This window comes from Carcharodon carcharias, chromosome 1, assembly GCF_017639515.1.
Source record: "Carcharodon carcharias isolate sCarCar2 chromosome 1, sCarCar2.pri, whole genome shotgun sequence".
In the NCBI taxonomy this organism is placed as follows: domain Eukaryota; kingdom Metazoa; phylum Chordata; class Chondrichthyes; order Lamniformes; family Lamnidae; genus Carcharodon; species Carcharodon carcharias.
In genome coordinates, this window is record NC_054467.1 from 134,404,570 (window position 1) to 134,430,503 (window position 25,934).

Here is a 25,934-nt window from a genome sequence, read left to right on the forward strand (position 1 = left end):
TTACTCCTGTGGACAGAGAAACAGAGTTAACGTTTTAAGTCCTACGGATTCAAAAAATTAACTCTGTCTCTCTCTGTCCAAAGATGCTGCCAGACCTGCTGAGTTTTTCCATCATTTTCTGTTTTTGTTTCAGATTTCTAGCATCCGCAGTATTTTGCTTTGATCTTTACTCCTCTACTCAAATCCCTACATGATGAAGGCCAATATACTAGTTGCCTTCCTAATTGCTTGCTGCACCTGCTTGCCAACATCCAGGTCCCTTTGCACATCAACACTTACCAATCTCTCACTATTTAATAAATACTGTCTTTCTGTTTTTTCTACCGTGAATAACTTCACACTTATTCACATTATATTCTATGTGCCATGTTCTTGCCCATTCAGTTAACCTATCCAAATCCCTTTGAAGCTTCCTTGCAGCCTCCTCACAACTTACATTCCCACCTAGTTTTGTTGCACCCTTGTTCAAAAAAGGATAAACTCATCAACTACATGCCAGTTGTCTTAATCTCGGTGGGAAAGCTTTTAGAATTTGGGGCAAAATTAAAGTCATTTGGACAAGTGCGAATTAATTAAGGAAAGCCAGCCCAGATTTTTAAAGGCAAGTTGTGTTTAACTAAGTTCATGGAGTTTTTAGTGAGGTAACATGTGTACATGGACTTCAAAAATGTTTTTGAGAAATCAAGTGCCACATAATAAGAATGATTGCAAGCTGAAGCTCTTGGAATAACAGAGAGTGACAGCACGGATTCAAACGTGGCTGAGTGACAAAACAGAGAGTTGTCATGAACGACTGTGTTTTCAACTGTAGGAAGACACATATTGGGTTCTCTGGATACTAATGACATCAAAGGATACGGGGATAGTGGGGAAAAATGGCCGAGGTAGATGATCAGCCATGATCTGTTTGAATGGCGGAGCAGGCTCAACAGGCCAAATGGCCTACTCATGCTTTATCCTATGTTCACTAGGGATCATTATTAGGACAATTGCTTTTTTTGATACATTTTAATGACTTAGACTTGGCTGTAAAGGGCAGAATTTCAAAATGTGCAGATAACACAAAACTTGAAAGTATTGTGAACTCTGAGAAGGGTTGTGATAGACTTTAAAAAGAGATACACAGTCCAATATTGAGCACTGAAATTTAGAAAGGATGTAAAAAGCTTTAGAGAGGGTGCAGAAAAGGTTCCCAATAATAGTTCCATGGATCAGAGACTTCAATTACATGGATAGATTAAAGAAACTGAGATTTTTCTCCTTAGAGAAGGTTGAGTGAGATTTGATGAAGGTGTTCAATGTCATGAGCAGTCTCACTATAGAGAAATTGTTCCCATTAGTTAAGTGTCAAGAAGCAGAGGGCACTGAATTAAGATGATTGACAAAAAAATCAATATCGACATGAGGAAGGTCACTTCCACTCAGCAAGTGGTCATTCCTGAGTGTGGTGGAGGTAGCTTTAATCATGGCTTTTAAAAAGGAATTGGATAAGCACCTGACGAGAACAAATTTGTAGGGTTACGGGGACAGGGCAGGGGAGCGTGACTACCCAAGTTGCTCTTGGAGACAACTGGTATGGAAAAGATGGGATGAATCGCCTCCTGTGCTGTAGCCATGCTATAATTTTATACTACTCTTTCCTGTAGCAATGCTTCTACTGAGTCAGTGGATATCAGATCACTGAGGTTTCCCACCTGAGAACACATGGTTTTAAAGAAATACTTATCTTCCTCGTCACTATTAGTGAACCCTGATGTGCTTCTCTTCTGGTCGCAACTAGCTGTGCAAAACCTGTGTGTCGGGTGACAACTTTGGGGTTATGGGTCTCACATAGTATTTACCAGTTGAGGTGTATAATAACATTTTCCATTTCAGCCTAGAAAGTGCTGTTGACAATATCAGCAGACACATGTGGTCAGGTGACATTTGTGTCCACCATTTTAATGCATTTCCTATAGTGGATAGAAGCCTGTCATACATGTGCAACACATTTGTCCATTAATACCACAATCTATAGGCATGAGATGTTAAAATTAGCAAGGCTAGTAAAACAATGCTACTTAATTATCATTAGGGGCAGGATGTGATCATTAGGCAAAAAATAGGTTCACTGTTCTTCCCAGTTTTCATTTGTAGCCTATTTTCAAAGCAAATTCAATCATCTTACAGTGCTCCAGGTAGCTGGTAACTGATATTTCCCCAATACAATTGAGGCAGCAGATTGAAATGTCAGGGAATCCTGGGGCTCAAGGTTTGTGGTTTCGGAATTGTGACTAAGTGTTCTTACTATTGCATAACTGAGTTACAAATAAAATCCAGTTAGAAAAGGATGTCACACAGTTTTACTTCGTTCTAGTTAATAAACTTTATTACATGGATTATAACATTACTGCCATAGGCTGAATTCAATTTCATTTTAAATAAAACTCTCTTAAATCTGTAGTTACTATTATTTTTATTATATATGGATTCAGAATGTTTTACTGTATCATTTGAAAGGGATTGACAGAGCCAGAAGCATTTTGGCCAATGGTAATAGCATGCAAAATCACAGGACTCAGGAGAAAAAAGGTAAATTCCCGAGATATCTAAAAGCCATGGGCACCTTGAACACATAAAATATATTTCTAAGTTATGTTTCACCTTGGAGATAGCCCGGGTCCAGTCTTTTAGAATTTCAACATTATCAGTTCCAAAGGAGAAGACACGTTCTGACAGCAAAAACACCTCAAACGTAGAACTTACCCTGAAGCAAACAAGGAGGAAAAACAGCATTAGAATCTTGTAATAATAAGGCACTGGAGGCTACTTCACAAATCTTAATGCTTCAAGCTGAAAGCTTGCACCGGATTTCAAGTGTACTGAACAAAGTCTTGTCAGATTATCACATATATTGACTTAATAGATTCAAGTGAACTTTAGATAAAGTTCTGTTGAAGGGTCATGAGGACTCGAAACATCAACTTTTTTCTTCTCCGCCGATGCTGCCAGACCTGCTGAGTTTTTCCAGGTAATTTTGTTTTTGTTTTAGATAAACTTCTGCAGCTGTACTCATCCCTTTTTCAAAGCTTTTGATAAGAAGCCCGAATTTCAACATTACATGCAGCAAAAAATTAGATTTTAAAAATTAAATATAAAGACATGCTGTAGAACTGTCTGGAATGAATTTGCACAGCCTTATTACAATAAACATACCATTGCTGTGGCATAAGAATGTGGAATAGAGCTGCATTAAACACTCTGCACTTACATCTCAATTGATATTTTTGTGTTATCACCAATCAGCATTTTCACCGTATTCATTCCTGTCATATACAATGACACAAATGCATTTCAGCACCAAACTAGTGAAAAAAATTTAAGCAGGACTAGAAAGCTGTATATTGATCAGTGTAGAAGAGAATACTTACATTTTGAACCTGGAAGACAAAAAAGGATGATTCTCATAATAGTATTACATTTTCTCAGGAGATTATGGTGCATCGTATGATGGCCTCCAGAAGCGATATAAGTGGCATTACTTTGGAGCAACATTGCTTCAAGCTGTTATGACCAGGTGAGAAGGGGCAAACTGGCTTTCCTCTATTCAACCTCCTCAGTTGGTCAAAACAAAGGTTTAAGTTTCTTTTTCATGAGGATATGCCTTTTCCAAATGAGACTGTATTTAAATATTTAAGGAGCCAATGAAACAAGCTTCTCTTGAGTGAAAAAAAGAGCAGATTTATTAACTGCTAAACCAGAGAAAAAGATAATGGGAAGAACTTTCCCATTGGCGAGCGGGGACAGGGCCCGCTCGTCAATGCATAAAATGATGCTGGGTGACGTCGGGTGGAACTCCCGATATCACCCCACGTCATTTCCATTTTCAAGTCAGTTGGGGCACAGCCGATTCAGCTGCGCACCTGCCGACCTGTCAACGGCCTATTGAGGCCATTGAGAAACTAATTAAAATCATTAACTGACCTGCCTATCCCATCTTAAGGCTGGCGGACAGGCAGGGAGCCCTGGCGGGCTTCAGAAAAAATATGAAATCTCATTTACGGGCGGGATGAGGTTTCAAAAGGGTTTTAAAATTTTTATTAAAGGTTTCAACAAAAGTTATGGACATGTCCCAACTCATGTGACAGGTGTGCCCGCCTGCGCCCGCTCCCACACTTCCTAGACAAAGTTAGAAGGATTAAAACCTCTTCTAACTTCTGGGTAACTATTGTACAGACCCAGGCTGACCCCCATGGAACTTCTGCAACCTGCAGACCAGGTGAGACCTGGCGGTCTCCCACCAGCACCCCCCCTCCAACTACCCCACCCACACCTCCGACCTACTCCACACCCCCAACAAGGGTATCCTCCCCCACCCCCCCACACCCTCGGGACTCCCTCACCACCCTGGACCTGCCCAGTAGTCCCCTTCTATCTCCCTATGGGATTCCCCACACCCACGTGGGACTCTTACCCCCATCCGGGCAGGCCTGACTTTCAAGAAAATCCTCCCACCACCCCCAGGTCTGACCAGACTGGACACGAGGCCTGACTCCTGCCCTTTCCCCAAGGCCTCCCCACAATTCACAAGGCCTTCATAGAGCTCATTAACATATCTTAAAATGAGGGCACATGGCACTGTTACTGCGAAAAGTCATCAGTCATACAATGTGTCAGGGGAACTTAGAGCAAAATAAATAAGGCAGACCTGCTGTCAGTAGCAGAACGTGGGAACTTTGACAGCTGATTGCTGGAGCTGAGAAAGGTGTTGCTTGAGTTGCTGCCGATTGCCTGTAGAAATGAGACCACTGGGGTACATCTGCCCCCATTCTGAGGGCCAGGTAAGAGGTTCACAAAGGGTGTTATTTTTTTGCAATAATAATGGAGAAGCAAAAGCAAAAGTGGATGGAGCAAAGGAGAGCATATCACAGAGGGAGCTGGTAATGGAGTGAGGTGAGGACAAGGTAAGAACGGTAACTCCATAAAGCCGAGAGAGGAAGAAAAGGGTAGTTTAATCATTAAGTGGATAAGAATATAAACAGCATTCAGTTCTCGTATTACTTCCAGGTAATTTTATGGAAGTATTTAAAATGATAATAAGATGGGACTGCAGAGATAGAAACAGGCCATGTGCAATGGTTGAGGAATCTAAGTAAAATAGACATACATATAAGATTGAATGCAAGGAATTTTGGACAGAAAGCAGGAGAAACTTCATTTTTATTAGAGAGTTTTCAGGCTGTGGAATAAATTGGAGTTAATGACTGAAACTGAGACCATGCCAACATTTAAGAATAGATTAGATAGACAGTTAACAAGAAAAGGAATGAGAAAGGGAATAAAGAGATACAGGAGTGACAGGCACATACGATTAGCACTGCTCCTGCTGTTCATGTGGAGGATAAACACCAGGATGGGCCAGATGGGTCATGCCTGCTCCCATGTTCTGCTGCCCAAGGATGAAAAGGGTGGGTGAGCAGCTAATATATTGCCTTGTCAGGTCACTGAACTATTTTTTTCCCAGAACCGACCTGCAGTTCTGGCTCGGGTGATAGAGTTGACATTTAATGTCAGTGCAATTGCCCTCCATGAGGCACACAATTCTTCTGTGATTTTACTGTCTTTTGCCTCAGCTCATCCAGAAGGCCATGTAAGTTGGCCTCAGAAGAATTTTACTTTGTTTTCCTCTCGGCCAGCTAGCAACAGGCTGCTCTTTTCTTTTGGTGTCTCTGCCACATTCTCCAGTGACAGATGTTCTTCAAATGTGGCAAAAATCACTTCAGACATTCACAAGGGCTATCTGACCTTCAACTCACTGAGCCACATATGTTTCCATTTCTCTGCTGTTCTCCCAAGTTTACTGTTGCGATCATCAGTCATTTGTCACTTTTAAGGGCTGCACTCTAATTTCCAAGTATCCTCTCCCACCAGTGCATTATGGCCATTTTGCACAGACCTTGTGCTATTCAGCTGTCAACGAGGTTTAAATGAGGTGACCATGCAAATGAAGGTGCAGTCAACAATGCAGATGAGTTCTGATGAAAAGTGACCGATCTGAAACATTAACTCTGTTTCTCACTTCACAGATGCTGCCAGACCGGATGAGCATTTTCAGTTTCTACTTCAGATTTCTAGCATCTGCAGTATTTTATTTTTATATCAAGAAGCTCACTTTGCTTTCCGTTCTGACGAGGGGTCAACCAACCTTTTTTCTCTGCTGGTGTTATTTGACCAGCTTTGCTTTTCCAACATTTTCCATTTATGTTTCAATATTCAAAGGTGAAAAAAGTGAGCATTCATTAGCAAGCCAGGAAAAGAGCAAGTATTGTGCTTGTTGCACCAAGGGCTATTCATTAAAACTTCTGAATCAATGTGAAATTGTTATTAACAGGGTTTATTGAGTAGCAGGATGCATTCAAAGTGCATTGAAAAAAGGTGATTTTATCCTGGTTTTTTATTCATGTTTGCATCAGAACACGATGCAAGATTGGGCACTCTGTTGCATTCAAGAAAGCTAAGAGCATCAAAAACATCTTACCAGTGATTGTATATTCTTATTCCTTGTTTTGCCTTCATGTTTCTCTGCATTAAACTGCATCTGCTAGATATCTGCTCATTTCTTAATCTGTTTATCTCAAGTCTTCTAATGCCCTCCTCATTCTCCAAACCTCTTACTGATACTATGATGCACTTTTAAAAACATTTTTCACAGAATGTGGATGTCACCGACAGGCTAGCATTTATTGCCCATTCCTAATTGCCCTTGAGAAGATGGTGGTGAGCTACCTCTAGAACACCTGCAGTCCACGTTGTGTAGGTACACCCTCAGTGCTTTTTAGGGACAAAGATCCGGGATTTTAACCAGTGTCAGTGAAGCAACAGCAATATATTTCCAAGTCAGGGTGGTAAGCAGCTTGCAGGGAAACTTGCAGGCAGTGGTGTTCCCATGTATCTGCTGCCCTTGTCCTTCCAGATGATAGAGGTCATGGGATTAGAATATGCTGTGAAGGAGCCTCGGTGAATTGCTGCAGTGCAACTACAGACTTATAGACAGCGCATCAGCAGTGAAGGGAGTAAATGTTTAAAATGGCAGATGGGGTGCCGATCAAGTGGGCTGCTTTTTTCTGCTTTGTTATGCCATGAATTTTGCCGTGCAGTTTATACAGTTGTTTTCTTTGTCTGCTTATAATACTGTATTATGATTGTTTGACGGGAGGGGCAATTTAAAGTAGGCATAGTGATTAAGGACTTTTGCTCAGTCCATTTTGATGGACTATGCCACAGAGATCATTATCCATTAGTCCATTTGACAATGAATGGAGCTCAAATAACAAAGGCAAAAAACATTATGAGGGATCTCAAATAGGTAGTATTCCAGCGATAAGTCATGTGCTCAAACTCTCGAAACACTAAGGCTGGAATTTTCTGCTCCCATTGGTGGTGGGCATCATGGCGAGTGTGAGCGGACATTAAAGCAGGAAGGCCAAAAATTGGTTTTACGCCATCCTGAAACCACTTTGTGATCATCCGCTCCACCTGACAACGGAGGGCCATGTTTCCCGCTGTCCAACATTGGGAACGTAATTTTAACGCATTTGCACCTTATCATTGTGGCTGCATGCCAGAATCATCCCCCCACGTCAAATTTACTTCCCACATCGGTCTGACTTCAGAACAGCATGACTTACGACTGCCTTTAAAAGATGTGCACCTGGCGAGCTGAAATTCGAGGGGAACTCTGAGGTGAATGCACTTGTGCCGATCACCCAGAGAACATCAAGGAAGAGGCGCCGCGCATTTTGGAAGGGCACAGGCAATTAAGTAGCTTTTTCTCAGCTGGCTTTCAGTGCGCTGCTGGCACAAGGGCCCCAGTGCAGGTGGGGCCAGGGGTGAGGTGGGGAGGGGGGGCAAGGTAGCACAGACTGAAGGAAGTACACAAGAACATACGGGGGGGTGGGGGAGGGGGTGGGGAGGGTGACGGAAGCAGCCACACACTTGGAAAAGCTTATCAAAAGTGAGCATTCTTCCACAGCTGAGACCATTCAGCAGCAGCTCCATTGACATGCTTGGAGTTGGGTCTCTGAAGCTTTTCTGCCCACTCAAGCAATGTAAAAGCATGAAAATGCCACCAAATGCTACAGAACTTTTCATCCCTCGAGCACAGACTGCAAATTAATGTGCATTTCAGAGGGCAGCAGAGCAATTGGCCGACTGGGCAAGTTGTAGAATCCCCCGGTAAAAAGTGGCCATGGCACAGTCACTGAGGGAGGCGCTCACAGCCTCTTGCAATGCCTTTATTAAAGTTTGGACCAATATCCCCCATGATTCAAGCTAACAGTGCAGCCTTGCAGTGTGGGCTAGGAGAATGCATGCACCTGAGCTGAGAGCACAGCATCCAGTCCAGTGGGTGGAGCTGTCACCAATTGGTCCAGTGGAGTGGGGTGGAGGTGGGTGGGGTTTTGGAGAGCTAAGAAGGGCACTACACACTGGCCATCCAACTGGTGGCCAGCACTCTCCAGCATGTGTGAAGGGACCTTCAGACTTAACCAACAGAGGTTCTTAGTACACCCATGCTAACCCACATGTCTCTGTCTTTCATCCTGCAGGAGGAGAACACATCAAGATCATGGAGCCTGGTGTCCTAGCGGTATGCCTTATGGTTTACGGAGAAGAAGGGGAAGAGTGTGACTGAGGTGCCGGCTCACCAATGGGAGGAGCATCACCTTCAAGATGAAGGGTTGGCCTCCTGCGCACACAGCTGAAAATCCACAGTGAGCAGGCTCTCGTGGGTGCCTCACTAGACCAGGCTCTATCCACTTGCCATAGAATTTGGTGCCTCAGAGACATGGAGGACATCCACTGCCAGTGGCCTGAAAGTGATCGTGGTGCTCAATTTTTATGCCATTGGTCCCTTCCAGGGCTCCACAGGTGCCCTGTGCGGGATCTCGCAATCTTCCACCCGTAAGTGCATCCAGGAGGTCACGGACACCATCTTTGCGAAGGTGCAAAACTTAGCGCATTTCGACCAGGATCAGGCAAGACAGGAAGCAGAACACTGGGATTTGCAGCGATTTGTGGTTTTCCACAGGTACAGAATGACATTAACTGCACTCATGTGGCTGAAGCTCCACACCCAATCAGCCAACTATGTCAACCACAAAGGCTTCCACTCACTGAATGTTGAGCTGGTCTGTGACCACCACAAATGCATCCTACAGGTCTGTGCACGATTCCCAGGGACCGTCCATAACTCCAACATGCTTGGCAGGTCTCTGATCCCTGACAGCTTCCAAGGCCCAAAGTAGCTGCATGGTTGGCTCCTCAAGGTCAAGGGCTACCCACTGAGGACATGGCTGACAACCGTACAGAGGCCTCGCACATGGTGCAACTACATCTTCTTAACTTTCCTAACCCTGCTGCCATGTTTTGGTGCTCCCCGGACATCCACAGCAGAGGTGGAGGCAGTCTGCTGACTGCTGTGCCCTGTCTGTGATGACCTTGGACGCGTCCTCTGGAGGGCTGAGACCTGGAAGGCACTGGCCTGCTTTGGGTATCCTGCTGTGGCCCAGGGGCACCTGTCTTGGCCTGTGGAGCTGGAGATCATGGGGTGGCAAAAAGAGGGGATTTGGATTGGCCGGACATTCCCGGAGTCACCTGGTTGGATGCCCCTGGCGTGTGGAGCTGCTGGTCGTCCTCCCGATGGGTACCCAATGGCCCCTGGCTAACTCCTTGGGAAGAAGTGGAAGCTAGAATGAGATCGAGCTGCCCCGCACCCCTCTCGTATTGACATTGTTGGAGGCCAACTATGGCGTTAGTGATAGAGTGCAAGCCATGCAGCAGTGCAGGACCAATATCCTGGACCAGTGTCTCCATGGCAGCCGCCATCCTGCCAGTGTTTACCTCGGTGCATCGCATGCCGGCTCTATCACCTCAGACCTGAGACAGACGGATTCCTCCACCGTCCCTTGCAATTAGCGCAATGCAGCTGACATCCCGTCCTGATGTTCCCATGATTGTCGCTGCAGCTCCAGCAACTGATTGAGGACTGAGTCCAGAGGTTCATCATCTGACTTGGACTCAGCAGATTCCTTGCCTCCAGCAGGCCTCTGAGAGCCGGCGACCTCGAATGTCCCTGCTTCTGCCTGCTGTGAAACAGATTTTGTGCTGTGCTCAGCAGATTGTGATCCTGAAGGTGCTCTACATCCAGGTGGCATTAAGGTGTAGCTGCACTGGTGGAGGGTGTGGGTGAGCGCCGTGATGGGTTTTCAATGGTGCGGTCCTCATCTGCTCATCTGAGGCACACTCGGCGCTGGGGTTGGGGTTGAGATTGCCTGAGGGCGAATGTCTGATGTGCCTTCCAGAGAAAGCAGAGATTATTAATGCTTGGCAGCTATGTACACACAAAACAGTGGACTCAGAGTAGCACTGATAGGGATAATGTGGTGCAGCATCTTCATGTGGATACTTTCTGTCAACCTCACCGTCGTCGCAGGAACGGTCCAGATACACTCTGGTCAGTTCCAATGAGTGACTATCGAATGGAATGAGCACCTTGATGTCCGACACTTCCGAGGTCTGGGACCTCTCCCACTGACTGTGTGTGATCTTGTCCTGAATAAAGACAGATGGAGAGAGTGTGAGCAAGGTGCATGCCAGATCAAATGAGAAGGGTGCCAGGTGTGTGTGTGTGCTGAGTGGAACCATGGGCGGGATGAGGAGGTGATGTGAGGGTAGGTGTGAGAGAGCGAGTGGAGGTGTCCCTTGAGCTGGCAGTGAGTGAGATGCCAGTGAATGTGCAATGGGCTTCTGAACAGGTGAGTTGAGATTGATGAGATGACTGACTTACTCTGGCAGCATCGTTCATCCTTTCCTGCATTGATGGCTGACCCCTTGTGTGCAGTGTTGGCACTGACCACCTCTGCCACCACCTTCCAAGCTGGAGCGGTGAGACTGATGGGCCTCCTGCAGCCAGAGCAGGGGTAGAGGACATCACGGCAGGCCTCCATCCTAAGGATGCATTACTGATTTGGGGGGCTGTGCTATTCTTGGCTTTTAGGGCCATGTCTTCACTGAAGCACTCCTGGACTGCAAGCATTAAGAACCATGTGCGCGCCTACAGTTTAAATATGGCACCCGGAGTAAGGAAGCGGCAAGGTAATGGCATGGTGGGCAAATCAGAGGCCGCCCACCAGCGATCCAGGATGTTTCCTGTGACTGCATAATTTATGAGTGGGCGATATAGCGCAAAATTCCACCATTGTGGCCAGAGGTAAAAATGTCTTTTTTCACACCCGCTACTGCGCAGTGCAAATCTGGGACGATTCCGCCCTAAGACATGCCCTAAATTATTCTGATTCTATTAGAAGAATGCAGTGGGGCAGATTTTTTTGTCTTCACCAGTAATCTGGCAGAATGAATGACCTGCCCCTCCTAGGACTTTTCTGCTTTATGTTCCAATCATCTCAAAGGAATGCCAGATTAACCCACCCTAGCGGTAGAAGCAAACACCTGCCCCAGTGAATTAGCAACTCGTATGTTGAGCCAAATATTTAATAATGGAATGCAATATTCAATGAATTCAGAAACTCTCACCTCATACTATTAATGGTTTATTTGTGAAAAGATACTACATTCTCAAAGGATTAATGCAAAAATCAACAGGGAATTATTTCTTCCTGATTAAACTGCACTACCATTGATTCTGCTAATAACCAGTGCTGAAGAACACAAATTAATCTCTGCTTTGCGAGTGCAATTCTCATTTTAAAATAACCTTTTCATACTTTACTTGCTGGAAGTGGATTTGTTAAAAGGGTACAATATCCATTAGTTTTTTGTCAGGCTTTGCCTTTCACAGTTAGGTAGATGGGCTAAATAATAATTATTATTAAACAATACTTTTGCTGGGCTTTCTTTAATGTTTTTGAAACAAAGTGTATGAGTGAGAATTTTTTTTTTATCCACCATAATAAGCTGTCAGTGTCCAAGGGTCAAAAGCTGCTAGGTATCAGAAACTACGGTTATGTTAGAGAGATATCTTCTACAAGCAATTAAATATATGGACAGAAGCTTGCTACCTGATTACCCATCATTTACATCAAACTGATGTTAAAAGCAGTGGAATCACACCATTATAAAATTATATTGTTGCATATCTCTTTCAGTTAGCAATAGAAATAATATTTAGGTAACAAGGAGCTTAAATCCTAGCTAAGTGATGAGAATGATTGCTTTGCTTTAAATCAATTAAATCAACAAAGTTTGATTCTGTGGTATAAGTAGTTACTCAATTAAATAATCAACATCAAAATCCTTTTTTGTTTACCTGTGGTCTTGGGTTACTTCCACTGCCAGAATTTGCCTTTCATAATAAGGCAGATGGACTAAACAATACTTTCCCTGGGCTTTCTTTAATGTTTTTGAAACAAATTGTATGAGTCAGACAATTTAATTTTTGACTTCTGCTTCTTCCCTCTGATGTACTCTATTTCTCTAGATTACCCAGCTGAAATCAAGAGAATTTTACAGCACCAAAGGAGACCATTCAGCTCACTGAACATGTGTTAACTCTCTGAAAGAGCTTTGCACTTAGGCAACGTATTCCACTGTCCTTTACCCATGTCCTTTAAAATGTTTCTTTTTAAAATATTTATCCTCCTCCCTTGAAAAAGATATTATGCCTTCCACTTCTTCAATTGGTTTTGATAGGGCAATCTATATTCTAACAACTCTTTCCATAATCTCCTAATCCAGCTAAGGGAATCAAGGGTTGTGGGGAAAAGGCAGGAAAGTGGAGTTGAGGATTATCAGATCAACCATGATCTCATTGAATGGTGGAGCAGGCTCGATGGGCTGAATTGCCTACTTCTGCTCCTATGTCTTACAGTCTTATGGCCCTTCATTTCTTTGTTGATATCCTTAAATTTACTCCCTCTACCATTCAGTGCTGAACGGAAATAGATTTGCTTCACTTTATTTTAGGAGCCCATTTAAACATGTCGAGCAGTTATCCTTTTAATGTTCTCTGTTGCAATAAAAAAGAGTGCCAGTTTTACTATTATTTCCACATAACTGAAACTTCTCATTCCTGTCATCAACTTGTGAACCTCTTCTGCATGCCATCAACATCCTTCTTAAAACTAGGTTCCCAAAACATGACACAATGACTGAGAAATTGGTTTAAGCTGGCAAGAACATCCAGTGAGAATGATCTCTGCTCTGGGCCAGTTAGGCCCAAGGGGCACCCTGCCTTTATATGAAACAAGCGAGCTGCAGATATCTGGTGGTCATCTCTGTGCAGCTCGCTGTTGAAGAGGATATTCATTTAGGGCTGTGGCTTTCATGCAGTGGCACTCAGCGTCCTGAGAGACAAGTCTGGTGACTGGCTGAGTAGCAAGTGACCAGGAAAGAGGGGGAAGTGATTTGGAAGGTGGGGTTCCATCGAGAGAGGCTGAGCAGGACTCACCAGCTATCTTTGGTACAACATTAGAGCTGGCTCTACATTCAGGAAAAACCTTTTTGATAGCAGCCTCCGGCAGTCCTTTCCAAAGGGCCTCAAATAAGTGCAAAAGGTTTTGGGTGTGTCTTGGTCATTTGATTTTATGCTTTTACCAATGTGTTGCATGGTATACAGCTGGCGCATAATTTGTGTATGTCCCTCCCACCAAATTGGATGCTCAGCACCTGTTTTGTACCTGAAGAAAATATGTCGTTATTCGTACTGACGATTTGAATAGGTTTGTTTTTAACCTCTTCGCTTTTGTGCTCAACACTCCTACTTATAAAAACCGGGATCCATTGGCTTTCAGTTGTTTTTAAAAAATCTATATACCAGAATCCAAAAGTCTCTCTGCTTCTTTTAAAGTTGTATCATTAAGTACATAAATTCTCCTCGTTGCTCTTCCCAAACTACCTCATAAGAACTTGAAAATAGGAGCAAGAGTAGGCCATTTGGCCCCTCAAGTCTGCTCCATCATTCAAAAAGATCATGGCTAATCAGATTGTGACCTTAACTCTACTTTCCTGCCTGTCCCCCATAACCCTAGACTCCCCTGTAGTTGAAAAATCTGTCTAAGTCAGTCTTGAATATATCCTCCAATGCTCGCTGGGGGAGAGAATTCCAAACACTAATGGTCCTCAAAGAAATTCCTCCTCATCTCCATCTTAAATGGGAGGCCCCTTGATTTGAAACTCTACCTCAAGCTCTAGATTCCCTCACAAGGGGAAACACCCTCTCAGCATCTACCTTGTCAAGCCACCTCAGAATCTTAAATATTTCAATAAGATCACTTCTCATTCTTCTAAACTCAGATGAGTTTAAGCCCAAGCTGCTCAACCGTTCCTCATAAGACATCTACTTCAAGCTTCTCAAAACTGCTTCATGCAAACATATCCCCCCCACTTAAATAAGGAGACTGTTATTACAAGGATGGGAGGAGTGTGCATATGATCTAGCTGCACTACTCCGCAAGCTGTACCATTAATTTAAAAGTTTTATTTTCTCACTAGAATAGCCAATTGTCTATTTCCTCTATTGCTGTCCAGAATAAGAGAGTCTTCAACCAGGCTTCTTTCAATAAACTCAGAATGATTGCTTATTATAAAAGGAAACTTATTTTTAACAAGTTGCAAGTAATGGTTAACACACAATTGTAATCGGGAGGTATAACTATGCTAAAGAATTCCCTCAGGCGTGCATGTGCGCGCACACATACACACAGCAGAGATGGGCTTCAGAGGATGGGCATTCGAAAATAAAGGGTCAAGTTGTCAGGGTCTCTATGCTATTGACCTGGAGTTCCCTTGTGTGAAAATGGGCTGCCGGTACTGGTGGACGTATGGAAGTTATCACCGACTGGTCTCAGTTTTGCAGGTCCTAATGCAGACCAATTGCACTCAGATGAGGGTTCTCTGGCCACAGGTTGATAGCCACATATAATTTTAGGCAATGTAGAGGGAGAGAGAGGTGGAGAGAGAGAGCCAGTTAGGTAGCCTTCTTTCCTCATCTTGACTGCCTTCAAAACCAGGAGGTTAAGTTTTTTTCTCCAACCCATGCGATTTCCAGCAAGTTACCAACCTTTGCCTTTTCAGTTTTTTTCCCCATCAATTAAAGTGATTGCTATTCAAAACAAACAACCAGATTTTCCTCAGTATCATAAAGGTCAGGTGATTTCTTGGAAGTGGCCTGCTCGTTGACAGTTCTTTTAAAAAAATCCCAGCTCAGCATCCAAATGCAAGATCATGCCAAGTTCTTCCATTTTGTAAAAGAAAAATTATTTTTTTAATCATTCATGGGATGTGAGCGTCGCCGGCTGGGCCAGCATTTATTGCCCATGCCGAGTTCCCTTGAGAAGGTGGTGGTGAGCCGTCTTCTTGAACCGCTGCAGCTCCCTGTTGTTAGGGAGGGAGTTCCAGGATTTTGACCTTGAGAGATATGATTCTGTCTTGAGAGATATAATTCTAACATGCCTCCACCCTTAAGAGATGAAACACCATTTCCAAATGTGTTTCATCATAAAGTATACAGAAAAAAAATGTACAACATATAAAACAAAATTCAAACACACACTCACTCAGCCATTCACTCCTTGTACAGAATCTGTACATTTTGACTTTTTCGCTTTCCAGATTTTTTTTTTGCAAAATTTACATTCTGTAGCAATTATATTCTTCTTCTCAGCAATATGAACAACTTCTAAGTTATAAGGCTGTAATTAGCAAACTCCATGGGAACAATCTGAATCTTAAATTTTTCCACAAAGGCCAAGGGATTATGATCAGTATATACTCGGGTTTCTTTGCAGCTATGACAGGTAAGTACCTCAAAATGTTTAAGAGCCAGTAATGATCCCAATGCCGTCTTTTCTCTCGTAGAGTATCTCTTTTGATGCCAATTTATTTTTTTAGAAAAGTACCCCACCGGCTTCACTATGCCAGATTCATCTTCCTGCAATAACACTGCACACCCAACCCCAAGTCACTAGCATCAAAGGATTTAGCGAAATGAGAGGCAGCTGACACCGGTTCATGAGTTAGGATCACCTTCAGCTTCTCAAAAGCTGTCTGGCACTCTCTTGACCATACCAATATAGATTTATTTTGCAATAATTCTGTTAGTGGAGCAGCTATTGTGCTGAAGTTTGGTACATGTATCTCATTCACCTCTCCTGAACTCACAGAACTCAGAAGTGTTCACACTCAGTTTCACAGCTGCAGTTAGCGTTATAACTTGATCTGTTGTGCTTTCAATCAGGGCTCCTCTTCCTGAATCGCCCTTATGTAGCTCAATAAGTTCCATGGATTTTCCACATAACTTGTAGCAATCAGCATTAACACATCCCACCTTGCTACAATTCGGCCTTTGAATAACACTTCCATCCTCAGCACCTTTCTTTCTGGTCTGAAGAGGAGTTCCCAGGGAATTCCCAGCTGTCCTTTCCCTTCCCTGGCTAATTACCCTCCTTTCGTCTTCCCACCTTCTATTCTTATTGGGTTTGTGGGGGTGATGGAAAAGGGTTTAGACTTAGCTCATAATCGTCAGCCACCTTTGCTGCCTGTCTAGCTGTTGCAACCCTCTAGTCTTCAATGTGGGCTGGAGGAAGTTAATTTTTAAATTCTTGCAGGAGAATTATTTCCTGATGAGTTTCATATGTTTTCTGTACCATTAGCACCCATATCCAACAGTCAAAATTACTTTGCTTTACCCTCTCAAATTCAATATAGATCTGCCCAGGCTGTTTCCTTATGTTACAAAATTTCTGCCTGTATGCCTCAGGGACCAACTCACATGCACTTAGAATAGCTTTTTTTACTGCATCATAATCCACAGATACCTCTTCTGACAGCAATGCATATATATCATGAGCTCTACCCACCAACTTACTCTGTAAGAGCAATGTCCAGATTTACTTTGGCCATTTCATTTGTTTAGCTACCCACTCAAATTAAATAAAGATCCTTTTCCTCAAACTTTGGAAGGCTTGTACAAATTTGAACATCGCCCCACTGGGATTTGGGTTGGGGTGTTTTTTTCACCATCAGAACCTTCCTCAGCATCTGACGCCTCTCTTTTAAATTCCAGCCTCCTAAGCCAGTATTTCCTTTCTCTTTCCTTCTCCCTTTCCTCCCTTTCTGGCTGCTCTCTCTGGAGGTCAAGTTTTCATATTTCCAATTCTCTTTCCTTTTCCTTTTCTTCCCATTCTCTTGCCTTTAGCTGTTCCCTTTCACTCTCCTGCATCTCTGTTTGCTCCCTTTGAAATGCTCTTTCTTTTTCCTTTTCCTCTCATCCCCTTGCCTTTTCCTTCACCTGAAATTCTAGTTCCAACATCTTCTGTTCTTGCTGAGACTGTGCCCATGTAAACTTGTCTCCTTCTGATTCTATAGGTTCCTTTGGCTCTTATACTTCCATTTTCAGCTTTTTAGCCAATAGTCCTCGAAGTTCTACTTTTGTGTGTACTGGAAACTACATATATTAATACACAGAGCCCTGTTCTTTGCAGATAGGAAGAACATGAACACACATTACATCTATTTCAGCTAAACTATATGTGATAGCTATTCGCTGGTTCATTCCTCAGGGCAATGCCTTGACCAGAGTCAAGCTATTTGGTTTACAATTTCAAACAATGCTTGGCAGTTAACTGTCAGTCACCATTAACTGATGCAGTCTCCATGGCAATGCCTCTACGAATCAGAATACACTTCCCAACCAATCAGCACTCTTCTCATCCAGCATAAGGCTGTTTCCCCTGGCATTAGCATTCTTGAAATTGTCCTGATGACTGCAAGGCAGAAAGCTTCGACAAATGGCCCAAGCCATTTGTTCATCATGCAGGCTTGATGCTGAAATAGGGCACATTAAAGACATCCTGTGGGATAATGCTACTCTGGTCAGATAATTTCACACTGTATATTGCGGACTCATGAATGGGCCTAAGGCCATCACTTTCAGTCCTGAAAAGCGTGCAGTCTACCTCAGATTACCCTGAAAGGGCAAGGTATCTCAAAAATTTGAACAGCAGTTTCACGCTGCTACTATGTAGTAACAACATGAGTAATATTTGCCACTAACAGGATGCTGCCGCCAAGCCAAAAAGACATTCTGTCTATCACACAAATGAGTTATGGTGTATGAATTTCAGTGCTAGGTATGCAGGCTATTTATCCCAAAGACTGGCTGATTGTATCGAACAGCTTGTCCGTTCCACTGTTTGCAATGGGTAAGTTACAGACTTGTACCCAACCAGCCCATGTTTGCAATACTCAAAGCACAGTGTCCTACATTAGGGGTAGAAGTTTCCCCCCATTGGGGGGGAAGTTCAAGAGAGGCGCATGGAGACACGCCTCTGATTGGCCCCCGCCGCCATTTTATGTGGGGAAGCCAATTAAGGCCTGCCCAGCGTGACATCCGCAAGGAAGAGCTATGCACTCCTTGTGCGGGGGGGTGGAGGGGGAGGGGATTTCCTTTCGCATGTACGCGAAAGAGCGCACTCATCTCCCTGAGGATAAGTGCTGCCTCAGGAAGATCGGCTACACATTAAAAATAGAGAAAAAAAAAAATTCCCTGACATGTCCCCTCATGCACCAACTCATGTGACAGTGTCACATGTCCATCACTTTCAGTTTCACTTTTATTAAAAATTTATAAACATACATGAAACCTCATCCCACTCATGGATGAAGTTTCATGCTTTTTCCAATGCCTGCCTTGACCAGAGTCAAGCTATTTGGTTTACAATTTCAAACAATGCTTGGCAGTTAACTGTCAGTCACCATTAACTGATGCAGTCTCCATGGCAATGCCTCTACGAATCAGAATACACTTCCAAACCAATCAGCACTCTTCTCATCCAGCATAAAGCTGTTTCCCCTGGCATTAGCATTCTTGAAATTGTCCTGATGACTGCAAGGCAGAAAGCTTTGACAAATGGCCCAAGCTATTTGTTCATCATGCACGCTTGATGCTGAAATAGGGCACATTAAAGACATCCTGTGGGATAATGGCTACTCTGGTCAGATAATTTCACACTGTATATTGCGGCTAAGGTTGGGCGGGCAGGTCCACTAATTACATTAATTACTTTGTCAATGGCCTCAATAAGCCACTGACAGGTCGACAGGTACACAGCTGATTCGGCTGAGCCCCCACCGACCTGATATTTAAATGGGACAGGGCGAAATCAAGAGTTCCGCCCAACGTCATCCTGCGAGGTTTTACATGTCGGCAAGCAGGCCCCGCCTCCTGCTCGCTGACCAGGAAATCCTGGCCTAGATGTGATTTCATGATTGGACAACATTTGCTAAGTAAATCCCAGTGTGCTAAAAATTACACTAAACAACCAATTTAAGATTGTCAGTTGAGCTTGCAGTGTGGTGCATTTGCTTGTACTGGAAGCTACATATATGAATACACAGGACTGTTTTTTGCAGATTGAAAAAACATATACAGATATTGTGCCTGTTTCAGCTAAGCAAAATAAGTGACAGCCATCCACTGGTTCATTCCTCAGGGCAATGCCTTGACCAATCAGAATCAAGCTGTCTGGTTTAAAATTTCAAACAATGCTTGGCAGTTAACTGGTAGTCACCGTTAACTGGTGCATTCTTGCCATTACCAATCAGAGTCCACTTGACAACCAATCAGCACTCTCTTCTCATACAATATATTACATTGTTGCTCCCCCTGACTTTAATATTTGTGCGGTTGACTTGAAGAGTGCAAGACGAAAACCTTCGACAAAATGTCTTTTCTCAGCAATATTCAAACTCTGCTTTCTTAGCTCTCACTCTAGCTCCTATCAGTAACTCGTCCGCCACACTCACCAACTCAGCAATTGTTAATATCATTTAAGAATGATAAGTTAACCTAGGCTGTTTCAAGAACTCACTTGAGTCAAAGGAGCCATTTTAGTTTACTAATTTATGAGAAACCTGTTATTTGTCCTTTTGTCCCTTACCAATTGATGTTATTCCACGTCCAATCGCTCACTCATCACATTTCAAATCCCACAAGGGCCCCCCAATATATGCTACAACCAGGATGGGAGGAGTGCATCCAGCCCCACTACTCCACAGGCTGTACCATTAATATAAAGGTTTAATTTTCTCACCAAAAATAGCCAATCTTTGATTTCCCTGACTGGTGTCCAGAATAAGAGAGTCTTCAACCAGGTTTCTTTCAATAAACTCAGAAAGATTGCTTATTATAAAAGGAAATTTCTTTTTAACAAGTTGCAAGTGCAGGTTAACACACAATTGTAATCGGGAAGTTTAACTATCTATCTCTTCCTAAAGAATTCCCCCAGCACACACACACACATACACTGACAAAGGACAAACAGGAATAGTCTCTCTGCAGAGATGGGCTTTGGAGGATGGGCGTTATAAAATAAAGGATAAAGTTCACTGGGTCTCGATGCTGTTGACCTGGAGTTCCATTGTGTGAAGACAGGCCACTGATCCCAGTGGACGTCTAGAAGTTCTCACCAACTGGTCTCAGTGTTGCAGGTCCAAATACAGACCAGTTACACTCAGATGAGGGTTCTCTGCCAACAGGTTGATAGCCACACACAATTTTAGGTAAGATAGAGAGAGAAAGCGAGCCAGTAAGGGGAGTCTTCCTTTTTCAGCTTGTTCTCCAACAAGACTGCCACCAGCAGGTTCACAACTTAATTTTTTTCTCTCTCTCTCATGTGGCTTTCGGCAAGTTACCAACCTTTGCCTTTTGATTGTTTTTCTCCATCAATTAGTGATTGCTGTTCAAAACAAACAACCAGATTTTCCTCAAGATATTATCATAAAGGTCGGACGATTTCTTGGAAGATGCCTGCTTGTTGACAGTTCCAAAGTGAACTCAAAACGTCCCAGATAAGCACCCAAATGTACAGATAATGCCAAGTCCTTCCATTTCGTAAGAGAAAAATTTAATCATGAGAGATATGATTCTAATGAGACCAAAACTGTATGCACTATTCTAGATGCGGTCTCACCAATTGCACAGTTGCAGCAACACTTCCGCACTTTTATATTCCACCCCCTTGCCATAAAAGTCAACATTCCATTTGTCTTCCTATCTACATACTGTACCTGCAGGTTAACCTCTTATGATTCATGTACAAGGATAACCAGATCCCTGTGCACCGCAGTATTCTGCAGTCTCATTCAATTTAAATATTTTTTCTTTCAATTTCTACCACCAAAATGGACAACCTTACATTTTCCCACTTTATACTCCATCTGCCAAGCATGTGCCCTCTCACTAAACCTATCTAAAGCTCTTTTCAGACTTGTCAGCAAATTTGGCTACAATACACTCAGTCCCTTCAACCAAGTCATTAATATAGATCATAAATAGTTCAAGCCTCAGCACTGATCTCTGTAGCGGCTTGCCAATTTGCCAACCTGAAAACCTTCTTCTCAAAATTCTATTTCATGCGACATTCAATTGCTACAAAAGCTACACTTATATGTCCACAACACAAGCACTAATGACCTACCCAAATTACTGCCAGTGTTTACTTTACAAAATAGCTACTACCAGTCTTTCATCTCCTTCAGGGAAGTATTAAATATGTAAAACAAAAACAGAATTACCTGGAAAAACTCAGCAGGTCTGGCAGCATCGGCGGAGAAGAAAAGAGTTGACGTTTCAATTCCTCATGACCCTTCAAGGGTCATGAGGACTCGAAACGTCAACTCTTTTCTTCTCCGCCGATGCTGCCAGACCTGCTGAGTTTTTCCAGGTAATTCTGTTTTTGTTTTGGATTTCCAGCATCCGCAATTTTTTTTGTTTTTAACTAAATATGTAAACATTCTTGCTCATGTGCAAAGAAATGTTACATCAGAAAAAAATTTAACAATTGCTTTGAATCACATCATATAGAAATTAAGTACAAAACAAATACTATGTAATATGCCCTATTATGTATTGTTTTACAAAGCACCAGTAACACTGCTGTAATAACTGAAGTACATGAAGATTTAATGGTTAGAACAAATGGATTCTGAATGATCTGGGACTAACGCCAACATGCTGTTGTGCAAATTGCTGAATGTACATTTAACCAGGAACTGATGCAATTTATACAATGATTAAACATATCTGAATATTTTATCAATGCTTTCAATAATTAATACACGGTTCGATTACAAAAATACTTAAGTTTCCAAGGTTGTCACTTGAACTTACTGAACAATATTATGGCCTAAGGATAATGCTGACTTGAACAAGTGCAAGAGTACTGACCTTCATAATCAGAGGCTTATTACTTTGATGGATTTCAGTGCATAAAAGGTACGTGTAAAATTTGGAGACTTCCTTAATCTCCTCTCCGAGAATTAGGAACAGAGGAAAATTAATAACCCTGTGCACTGGTACTGAATAATAAGGGCAGGATCTACCTTAATGACATTGCATAGCCCATATTATTTGAAAGAAAATAATTTCTTAAAAACCAGCAGTTATTAGTGATCAGTACAAAATCTCATGTATAAATCATTCTTCTGCACCATTCTTATAACCTACAATGTACAGTTTGAAAAAAAAAAATCAACAGATAAAGTAACCACAATGAATCATTTTCAAAAATATCACTTGGGCCAAAAACGACCATGACAAGAAAAAACATATCTTGGCCAGAATTTTTACTTCTTTTGGCGGGTATGCACCCTACCTGAACAAGTATAAAATAATCTGAGATGACGTCAGTCAAGCGTCCTGGCGTCATTTCAGTTGGTGGGCATGCGCAGTAGTTGGCAGCATGCCTGCCGACAATTAACAGGCCTATTAAGGCCATTAAATGTAAATTTTTCGCTGCCCATCCAATGGTGGGCAAGTGGGTGAAAAGGCCAAGCAGCCTGTGTATGTTTTTAGGAAACCTCATCCACGGCCAGATTGAATTTCCAACAGCTATTAAAGATAAAATAAAAGTTTTTAACTTTTCATTAAAAATATGTCCCTGCTCATGTGACAGACTCACATGAGGAGACATGTTTTGTAACATTTTAAAAATCTTTATTTTTGATTTTTTATATCTTCAGCCCCCTGAGGCAGCCCTGTCATCTGATCAGGCTCATTTCCGAATATTAGGCCCAGAGCTGTCCCCTCCCTTGTTGGGCTCTCTACATACTAGCTAAAAAAGTTCTCATGGATGCAACTTAAGAATTTTGCTCCCTCCCTACCTTGCACACTAAAACTGTCCCAGTTAATATTTGGATAGTTAAAATCCTCTACTATTACTGGCTTAATATTCTTACACTTCTCTGAAATTAGATTACATATATGATCCTTTATCTCTCCCTGACTGTTTGGGGGCCTATCGTACACACCCAATAGCATGTTTGCCCCCTATGTGTTTTTTACTTCTGCCCACAAGGCCTCATTTGATGATCCTTCCAATATATCACCCTTCCTTACTACTATAAATTGATTCCTTGATCAAGATTGCGATGCCCCTCCTCTTCTAAACCCCTCCTTATCTCGTCAGTTATGACACAGCAGTTGGTAAAGGCTGTTATTTAAAATCCCAGAAACTTTGAACAACTGGCATAACCTATATTTTCAATTGGTATGTTTGAGATGCAACTCTGAATACTGGAATGAACCCATCAAGCCTCCAGAGGTTTTATATCAAACTAAATGAAACATTTATTAATTTACAAGATATTAAACACATACACATCTACAAATTACTATCATGACTTATTTTTAAAAATCCCAAATTAGTCTCCACTAAGGCAACAATAACTAATAGACTTAAACAGACACCAGGCAAAGCATTTTTCGCCTTACAAATTCAAAATTTGGCTCCGTTCAATTTGGTTCCTTTGCAGACAGTTGTAGGCTTACAACTGCTTAGATCTTACATACCTCTAACCTGCACACAAAAATCTCCTTTCTCTTACACCCAGTCTTCCCCTTCGAATGTAAATTCTCATTATATCACCAGGTCCTTTGAACTCTGTCTCTTCTAACAATAAAACCTCTTACATAGTACCAATTTTATTAGTAATATAAACATTGCTTGATATCTCCTAGTTAGGTATAAGGTTTCACCCCCACTCTTGAATGTTCCATTCAAAAAATGCAAAAGCAATCTCCCCCTCTGTTTACATCTCAAAGCTAGAACACATCAAAGCATCCTGACTAGCTGGCTTTAATCCAATTAATATACACACAGACAAAACCTCTATTCAAAAAAAAATTCCAATAACATTACATACATTAATATCTCTTCCTGACACCCTGCCCTTCTTTTAGCCAAGTCTCGGTCATAGCTATGATGTCATACTCCCACGTGCCTATCTGTGCCCTCAGCTCGTCTGTCTTATTCCTCAGGCTCCTTGCATTAAAATATATTCCATTTAGCCTTGCTAAGCTCACTTCTTTCTTATCTAGCCTAGGTTTCCTCTGCCTTCCAGACTTACTTACTAGCGTTTTAACTTCTAATTCCATCTCAGCTTCTTTCCCCTCGGAACTACTTTTCAGGATCCCATCCCCCTGCTAATTTAGTTTAAATCCACCCAAACAGCATTAGCAAACCTCCCCACAAGGATGTTTGTCTCGTTCCTGTTCATGTGTAACCTGTTCAACTTGTACAGGTCCCACCACCCCCAGAAATGGTCACAATGCCCCAGGAATCTAAAACCGTCCCTCCTGTACCATCACTCCAGCCACACGTTCATCTGCTCTATCCTTCTGTTCCTATACTTACTACGTGGCACCAGGAGTAATCCGGCGATTACTACCTTTGAAGCCCTGCTTTTTAATTTCCTACCTAACTCCCCAAAGTCTGCTTGCAGGACCTTATTCTCTTTCTTCCTATCTCATTGGTCCCAATATAAACCATGATCTCCGGCTGTTTACCCTCCCCCTTCAGAATGCCCTCCATCCGTTCCATGACATTCTTGACCCTGGCACCCAGGAGGCAACATACCATCCTGCAGTCACCTCTACAGCCACAGGAACACCTGTCTACTCCCCTCACTAACAAATCCCCTACCTCTCTTGCCCTTCCACATTTCTTCCTCTCCCCAAGCAGCTGAACCACCCACAGTGCCATGGCCTTGGCTCTGTTTGGCCTCTACAGAGGAACTGTCACTCTCACTGTTTTCCAAGGCCGGAAACACGGTTTGTGAGTGAGATGCGCTCCTGGGATTCCCTCACTACTTATCTGGTCCCCTTCTTCTATCTGGCAGTCACCCATTCCTTCTCTGCTTGCACTTCCTTAAGCTGTGGGGTGACCATGTCCTGAAACGTGTTATCCACGAAGCTCTCAGCCTTGTGAATGCACCGTGGTGCCCCCAGCTGCTGCTCAAGCTCCAAAACCCAGAGCTCAAGCTGCTTCAGTCAGAGGGACCTGCTGCACACATGGTCATCCAGACTGCCAGGAGCGTCTAGGATTTCCCACATAGCACAGGATATGCAAATCACAGGACTGAGCTCCCCAGACATGTCTTAACGAAATAGAATAAGGACCCTTGCTTTTATTTTACCCTTACTCCTACTTGAGTATTGACTAGATGCTAGATCCTCTAAGTTAGGCTAGATTCTCTAGGCCCTGCTGACTGCCTGTCCCAGGGTCCTCCTCTTGCACTCTCCTATCTATGTCATTGGTATCTACGTGGACAACTACCACTGAATCCTCCCCCTCTTATACCTACATAATTGGTTTTGTTTAAGATTCTTATTTTCACTTTCAAACTTAAGATGAGATACAATTGTATTATGATCATAGTTTTCCAGTGGATCTTTTACTCATCATCAAAGGCAGATCCTTGGCTCATAGTCTTCTTCATGTTTCTCTGTCCTGTGCAAGTCTTTACATTGTCCAATAACTTCCTTCAATTTTCAATCTTTTACCATGAGATTATTAATTAACCCTGCCTCCTAAAAAACACTAGATCTAAAATGGTTTTATGCCTGGTTGGTTCCATAATGTATTGTTCCAGCAAACTGT

General features: G+C 42.7%; 1 protein-coding gene across 9 annotated transcripts in view; it reads right to left on the bottom strand.

The window, feature by feature from the left end:
• The window catches only part of arap2 (ArfGAP with RhoGAP domain, ankyrin repeat and PH domain 2), a 461,240-nt gene that overhangs the window by 159,266 nt on the left and 276,040 nt on the right, over nt 1-25,934 (bottom strand). For all 9 annotated transcript variants that reach the window (XM_041205604.1, XM_041205793.1, XM_041205626.1 and 6 more), the window contains one exon: nt 2,644-2,746. In XM_041205604.1, coding sequence (XP_041061538.1) covers nt 2,644-2,746 — 103 coding nt within the window. The remainder of the gene's footprint in view (nt 1-2,643; nt 2,747-25,934) is intronic.